The 7,737-nt window shown below is 40.1% G+C and overlaps 1 protein-coding gene across 7 annotated transcripts in view; it reads left to right on the top strand.

Moving 5' to 3' along the window:
- The first annotated feature begins 1,026 nt into the window (after positions 1-1,026).
- LOC103721548 (kinesin-like protein KIN-13B) overlaps positions 1,027-7,737 on the top strand; it is a 43,105-nt gene continuing 36,394 nt past the window's right edge. For 4 of the 7 annotated variants that reach the window (XR_015971840.2, XR_015971837.2, XM_088708226.2 and 1 more), the window contains exons 1-10: positions 1,027-1,581; positions 1,688-1,885; positions 2,097-2,291; positions 2,578-2,685; positions 4,951-5,028; positions 5,108-5,189; positions 6,277-6,436; positions 6,517-6,819; positions 6,901-7,119; positions 7,206-7,680. Coding sequence is in view for 3 of the 7 variants with exons in the window: in XM_088708226.2 (XP_088564352.2) it covers positions 1,420-1,581; positions 1,688-1,885; positions 2,097-2,291; positions 2,578-2,685; positions 4,951-5,028; positions 5,108-5,189; positions 6,277-6,436; positions 6,517-6,819; positions 6,901-7,119; positions 7,206-7,680 (1,980 nt within the window). In the remaining 4 variants the exon portion in view is untranslated. Of the gene's footprint in view, positions 1,582-1,687; positions 1,886-2,096; positions 2,292-2,577; positions 2,686-4,950; positions 5,029-5,107; positions 5,194-6,276; positions 6,437-6,516; positions 6,820-6,900; positions 7,120-7,188; positions 7,681-7,737 lie in introns of those variants that run through there. The other 3 variants (XR_015971833.2, XR_015971832.2, XM_088708221.2) reach the window with 2 other exon arrangements.

Raw genomic sequence — 7,737 nt, 5'->3', positions numbered from 1 at the left:
ATGCATCTAATTAAATAAACTCTCTCTTAATTCAAATATTCTCTTTAACTCGGAGAAATTATTTTATTACGTGTGCAGCAATAAAACTAAATGATCTGTAATCTAATCATTATTTCAATAAATTAATTACTAGAAATTATATCTTGTAGAATCCATACCATGATCAGAAAAAATGCAAACCTTAATTTCTAATAAAATAGTGAATGGCAAATTTAGGAAGTAGATATATATTATATGTTATTTGGATCTAACACATTACTCAAGTGATTATATATATATATATATATATATATATTGCTCAATTGAATTGTCCAAGAATATTTGGCAGCATCTTTGTTGGGTCCATGAATGTAAGTTTATGCTTTTGCATGCTCATCAAGATTTTTGTGCTGTCGTATTCTTTTATATATATATATATATATATATATGTGTGTGTGTGTGTGTGTGTGTGTGTGTGAGAGAGAGAGAGAGAGAGAGCGCATATACGCGTGTGGATGCATGCACGTATATATTTTATTGCCCATTCAAGAAGTGCCTAGCAGATCTCGCATATCATACCATTTGATATAACATTAGATGCACCATCAAACCTCAAGTGCAATTTGATAGTTGGGGGAGAGAGGAGGGAGAGAGAGGAGAGAAGGAAGAGATCAGGAGGGAGAGAGAGCGGAGAGGAGAGAGAGAGAGAGTAGTGAGGGGAGATAGATAGGGTAGGAGAGAGAGTGGAGAGAGGGGAAAGATTGCATGGAAGAGAGAGAAGAGAAGGGACAGAGGAGAGACCAGAGAGCAAAGAGAGGAAAGGAGAGATCAGGCTCGGACTGGGCCATATCAGATTTGGGCTTCGGGTCAGGTCTGTCTGAAATTCATTCAGGCTCTATTGTTAAGGCCCGACCCAATCCGAAATTTCAGGCTTATTAAAAAGGGCCAATGGAAGCTGGGCCAGTTAAACGGGAGTCAGACCCCCAACCCAGAGCCCAGCCCAGGCCGCAGAATTTGAACGGATCGTCGACTCTCGGAGACTGGCCGCGGCGGGCTCTACGGCGAACGACCTCGCCCCACCCCCTCGCTTTAGGAAGGCAGCGAGAGTCTATCGAACCCGGCCGGGAGCACGAAACCTTGCACGCACCCTCCTCCCTCGTTCCGGCCGCTCCCACTCCCGGTCCGCTCGACCCCTCTCGAACCTTTGAAAAATCTTAGGTCCCATTTCATAAATCGTTCAGAATTTCTTTCTTGCGACAGTGATTACTTTTTCTTGGTTTTGTTTTAATTCAAATCTTCCCAAGAACCGTCTCACCTTAGATCAAAATCTCGTTTCGTTGCGATTTCAAAAGCTGGTCGGTTCTTCTTTGTCTTCTTCTACCCACCGTTCGGCCGGCTGGTGGCCTCATTGTAATCGATCGGAAGGAAGAGGCCGGAAAGATGAGCGGCGCGGCTGTGGGTGGGAGGCAGATAGCCCCGCGATCCGGCAACCACCAGCGGCAATACTCGTCGGACCACTTCCTCACCGCCGGCGGCGGCAAGTGGCCTGGTTCTGCCGGCCTCAACCACCCCTATTCCTCCATCCTCCCTCCTTCCCAGCAGGTATTCCGATCGATCGCCGTATTATCCCTCGAGATCTACTCGAAACCAATGGCTTCTTGGAATTGGAGATCAAAATTTGATCGATTTCCATTCGATTGGTATATAGGTTGAGTACTCGAGGGCGGTGCGGGACGTGAACAGAGGGACGGGCGGGGAGATCTTCTTGTCTATGGAGCCCCCGATGCCGGCATTGGGCTCGTGGTCTTCGAGCCAGAGGAGGAATGGGAATGATTCCATATCCGCCGGCCAGCTCAGCCCTGGGATCTTGGATCTCCACTCCTTCGACACTGAGCTCCTCCCTGAAGTAATTCCCTCTATATTTGCGTTCATATCTCCATTCCGATGATTTTTTTTTTAAAAGTTTATAAGTGCCCGAATTCATATATTTAAATGTTACATTTCGTATCTTGAAACTAGACCTACGATGTGGATATAGTTTGCCCATCAATTTGTTTTAGTTTTAGCAAGCCAGAATTTTGTCGCGGTTTTGCTAATTTATTTACAAACGTGGGCAGCTTCCGACTCCTGGATTGTATGATGGTGTTCAACTATTTGGATGTGCTCAAGGCAGAGGTTTTGATGATTCGGATCCAAGCTTTTCTACCGGCAAACAGATGAGTATGGCTCAATTTGTGGCAGAGAGCAATCCCTTGAGAAGTTTCTCAGCAGACAAAGAGAAGCTGGCTTCTGTCGCCAAGATCAAAGTCGTGGTATGATATCTTCACAATTATTGCTGTCTCTTGCCCTCAAATGGCTTTTAATATCCTTTTTAAAATGATATGATCATAGCCTTATAAAATAAATCTAATATCTGTAATAGTGGTGGCCTCCTTGAGTTGGCAGTAGTGCATGTTTTGTAACATTGGGCTGCATGTTCTGTAATCAAAGGACATAGATGCACTTTTTATGCTCATGTTCTATGCACCGGTTAAAAAGGTTATATTTTTAACTTAAAAGGTAAAGAAGCCCTCTAATAGTCCAGAAATCTGAATGCAGGTGCGTAAGAGGCCGCTTAACAAAAAGGAAATAGCAAAGAAAGAGGAAGACATCATCACAATAGAACCAAATTCCAACTCTGTTACGGTTCATGAGACTAAACTGAAGGTGAGTGTCAAGTGGATCGCAGAACTTCTATTTCTTATTCGTTGTATCTTCTTCTGTTAGGACTACCTTATTTAACCTTGAAAACTTCAGTTACTGATTCCTTAGTAATTTTTGGATGCAACCTGTCTGGTTAGTGGAAAATAACTAAGGTGAAGAACTTGACTCCATTGGACATGCCATATGGTTTGTTCATCATTTTCGCCCTATGTGATTCATGGGTGCCTTCTGTGAGGATCCGTACGGGCGTGTGTTTAGTCCCACATCGGTTATTCGCTAGGTAGATTTTGGGTACTTATACAGGATCAAGAAACCCAAATAATGCCTTCTGGCTAGCCATTTTGGGTGAGATTCTGGGCTGTTACAAATGGTATCAGAGCGGATCCGGCCCATAATTTATGTGGACTAGGAGACACTGCAGCACGGATCCATTGGGGCTAACCATGAGCCGATCGTGGTGTTTGTGATTAGATTTGAATGGATTTGAACTCTTATCATGATGAGGACTTCAGAGCTTGAACGGGGGGGAGTATGTGAGGACCCGTGCGGGCGTGTGTTTAGTCCCACATCGGTTATTCGCTAGGTAAATCTTGGGTACTTATACAGGATCAAGGAACCCAAATAATATCTTCTGGCTAGCCATTTTAGATGAGGTCCTGGGTTGTTACACCTTCTTTCTCACCAAACTGTTTGTGTACATTATGATGTAGGCACTTTAGCTTGTGAAACTATTGTTTTCTTATCAGAACCATGCTTTAGAGGTTGAACCATTAAGTGAAGCAAACAAGAGAGGATCACACATGCTTGCAAGCATGTCTCTAACCAATGACCTTATTCCTAGAATTCTTTGTCTTTATATCTTTCTGGGATAATACACCAACCTGAGCTCAATCTTCAACTGGTACAAATTTGACAAAATTTCAAGAAAAGAAAAACTCAATCCTCATATAATATATGCTTTTAAGTAAACATTTAAGAGAACCCTACCCTAGTCCTTCATCACCTGTAAGAGGAAGCTAAAAGGACAAAAAGACCCAAAATATGGGCACCGCAGCTACTTAATAGAAAACCCACATGCGCCCTACAACTGAAAAAAATGGATTCAACAGGATCTCTCAATCCAAGTGAATTTGAAACTTTCCCCAGATTTATGCATATGAAGGTCCTTGTGCGTAGTCAGGGCATATTAAAATTTTATGTCTCAATTCAAACCTGTTAAACATTAATTCTGCACTATAAGATGAAAAACTGATTAGTTAGCACCATAAAACTCATGAATCAGATAAGTCATGGATCTCCATTAAACAACATTGCAGCCCTCCAAACTGTTCCCTTGATGTTCTTAAGAAGTTACAGCACTTTAATTTTTCAATAGATGAAAGTTAAGATCTACAAGCCAGTAAAATACTCAAAGCCAAGGTTCTATAGACCCAAAGGACTTGGCAGAAGCTATGATGATGTAGTGAGGTTGCTCATTTTTTTTACTTCATTTGCCTCCCTCATAGAGAGAAAACTGCTCTCAACCTATTTGCATATCATGATGCATTGCCCTCCATGATCCATATTATCATAGTCCTGTCCCTTGTATGAAATTTCAATATATGGTCCAATGAAATTGAAAACTTTCAGATATTATGATTAAATTATTTATATTTGTGGCCAGCAAATGTATTTTATTAAACAATAATTTGAAGAGCTAGTCAAGTACCGTTGGAAACATCTCGCAGAGTGAAAAATTTTTCCTTCTGTTCATTAAATTCTATGCCCTTTCCATTATCATTTTTAGCAGCCTGACAGAAAGTTATGCTGAAAATTGAATAGAAAATCCCCAAAACACTTGTAGACAACAGTGTATGCAACTCTGTTGCTGCCCGCTTTGTCCATCACCTTTTATATGGCCATTGTTTTTCAGTCAGGATTGAGGGTTTATTTTGTCACTTATCTCCTTTCATGGGCTAGGAACAAGGGTTTACAAGATTACAACAACCAACAAAGGTAAATTATGTCGATTGCTTCAAGGTCAGGAATCTAGAAGAGGGAAGCCATTCATTGTAAACTGTGATTCCTGTCACTATTTCCTATCCCACGCTCCTTATAAGCGATAGTTATCCTTGTGTTCTCGTCCGGCACCTCATTTTTTTCCCCAGCTTTTTTTAACATAACCTTTGCCACCTGGAGTGGATTTTCCAATTTCAGTGGGAGTCGATAACTTTTCAGTTATATTGTAGGGTGTATGCTGCTCACCTCTGATCTATTATCTTCCTGCAGGTTGACCTGACAGAGTATGTTGAGAAACATGAATTTGTATTTGACTCTGTGCTGAATGAGGATGTTTCAAATGATGAAGTGAGTGCAAAATGATGATGCAAAATTTTCTTAAGGAATATTCTCTTCACCAAGATTTGATGTTTCTTTGATCTTCCAGGTTTATCGGGAGACAGTGCAGCCAATTGTCCCAGCAATTTTTCAGCGTACCAAGGCAACTTGTTTTGCTTATGGACAAACAGGCAAGTGATTGGGTATTCATAATTTGTATGGAGAATTCAACAGATGCTGCTTCAATTTGCTTTTGAAAACCATAGATGTAACATTTTTCATATATTGCTTTTCATATATAGCATTGTTAGTATACCAGCTTACATTTTGGTACGGTTTGTGACATTCTTTTTTGCTGTCTTGATTCTTGAAAAGGTGTTGTTTTATTATGATATTTTGAAAAAGATAATTCGTGCTCAATAAATTTTGAATTGAGATTTGCCCAACTCTTTCCCTCAGAAAAAGATGATTCTTGCACCATTCTTTGGTGGATTTTTTTTAACTAAAAATCAATTGTATTTATCATGTATTTTATGCAAAGCTTGAACTGACTTCCATTTTACTCCTAGTTAAAAAGCATCTTGTATAGTCTTTTTCATACTTTTATGACCATTTCTTATGATTTGTCCAACATTCGGTAGCTACTATATCTTTGATTCTTGTGGCCTGACCATCTGTTTGTACATGCCTTTTTTTTTTTGTTTTCAATGTGCAGAATCTCCAGCACTTTTCTGATACTTTTTTTTGTGTTATTGCAATTTCTCATCATTTCTGAAACAGTTGTTGTTATGCTATGAAAACATCATAATTAGGCTACTGTGGCAGCTTATGCCTGTAAGATTTGAGATTGTTAAAGCTGCATTGATGGCCTGGGATAGGCTTCAACAGTTACTTCCTGAGATTCTTTTATTCCATGATCGGAAGTCTATTATGCCAGTAGGTTGCTTTTGTAACAATAAACTCAAATGTCTTAATATAAAGGCACTCTTGATTTATGTCCTTTAGGCATTGGTTTGGTGTTCTCTTGTTTCCCCCACTGTCGATGAGGTCAATAGGTGGATCCTCTCAATCCCTGCCATTCCTGCTTTATGGAACCTTTTGCATGTAAATTGCATCATAGTTACATTTTAAGGCGTAATTGCAGTTTCATTTTTTCAGATTATATATATCCGAATTCATGTTTTTTATTGCCATTGTTGACTGGTATACATTGCTTTTGCTATCTTGGTTCCAAAAGAACTTGTATAATCTTCTATTGTTTTGTCCTTTTTTTATTAGGTAGTGGAAAGACATACACTATGCAACCACTCCCCCTTGAAGCATCGCAAGATATTCTGAGACTTATGAACCATACATACTGCAATCAAGGTTTTCAGTTGTTTGTCAGTTTCTTTGAGATATATGGTGGGAAACTCTTTGATCTTCTAAATGACAGGAGGTCTGTCAAAATTATTTTCACTTTAGTTGTGAAAATTCTCCTCTTTTTTTTTGGTTGACTCTTGAACTTGGCTTTTCCAGAAAGCTTTTCATGAGAGAGGATGGTAAACAGAAAGTTTGCATTGTCGGTTTACAAGAGTATAGAGTTTCCAGTGTCGATGCTATCCAGGAGCTAATCGAAAAAGGAAATGCAACAAGGAGTACAGGTACAACTGGTGCGAATGAAGAATCTTCACGATCTCATGCCATTCTTCAGCTTGCTATCAAAAAGTCAGTAGATGGTACTGAATCAAAGCCACCTCGGATTGTTGGCAAGCTATCCTTCATAGACCTTGCAGGCAGCGAGCGTGGTGCAGATACCACTGACAATGATAAGCAGACAAGGTAATAATTCAATGGATGTCTTCACCATAATTGTGCGAATATATTCTCTGTGTGCTAAGTAAATCCCAAAATACCATGCAGAATTGAAGGTGCGGAGATCAATAAAAGTTTGCTTGCACTAAAGGAATGCATTAGAGCACTTGACAACGATCAGGTTCATATTCCTTTCAGAGGAAGTAAATTGACAGAAGTTCTGAGGGACTCATTCATTGGAGACTCGCGCACTGTTATGATTTCATGCATTTCTCCAAGTTCTGGCTCATGTGAACACACTCTCAACACATTGAGATATGCTGATAGGTGATTGTTTTGTTTTGTACTTGTATACATAAGAAATCACATATTCTTGGTTTTATTTACAGAAAAGAGGTTTGCTTTTTGGCTAGGGTGAAGAGCCTCTCAAAGGGCGGCAACCCCAGGAAGGATCTTCCACCAGCAATGTTAAGAGAGTCAACTACTTTACCCTTAACTTCAATTTTCCCACCTGTTTCCACTCTTGAGGGTAGCAACGATGAAATTGCTATTGAGAAAAACAAATTTGGCTTATCAAAACAACCTAGAAGAGAAACATCTCCACCTTTAAATGTGGACTGTGTCCCCAGCAGGAGGGAGGAGGTGCATGTGGCTTCGTTAAATGGTGATTATTTCAAGGAGCAGAGAAGCAAGGGTTCGACAACTGCAGAAGAGTTTGATTTATTGGCAATGGCATATGAGCAGGGAAAACCTTCAAGGAAAGGAAAAGTAGAGATCTACTCAGTTTCAGCTTTGGAGGATAGGGTGAAGAGAGTTGATGCACCACAAGAAAAATGGAAGGATGTGGCTGATGATGATGAAGATGATGATTTGAGTGCTCTATTACAGGTAGGAACTTGTTCAACACCAAGTATCGCATTTTCTGTGCAAAGACAGCTATTTGAT

This window comes from Phoenix dactylifera, chromosome 1 (assembly GCF_051530095.1).
Source record: "Phoenix dactylifera cultivar Ajwa chromosome 1, Ajwa_hap1_PhDact_Kaust_v1.1, whole genome shotgun sequence".
NCBI classification, from domain to species: Eukaryota; Viridiplantae; Streptophyta; class Magnoliopsida; order Arecales; family Arecaceae; genus Phoenix; species Phoenix dactylifera.
The sequence above is the reverse complement of the archived record's forward strand: the minus strand, read 5'-3'. Positions and strand labels throughout refer to the sequence as shown.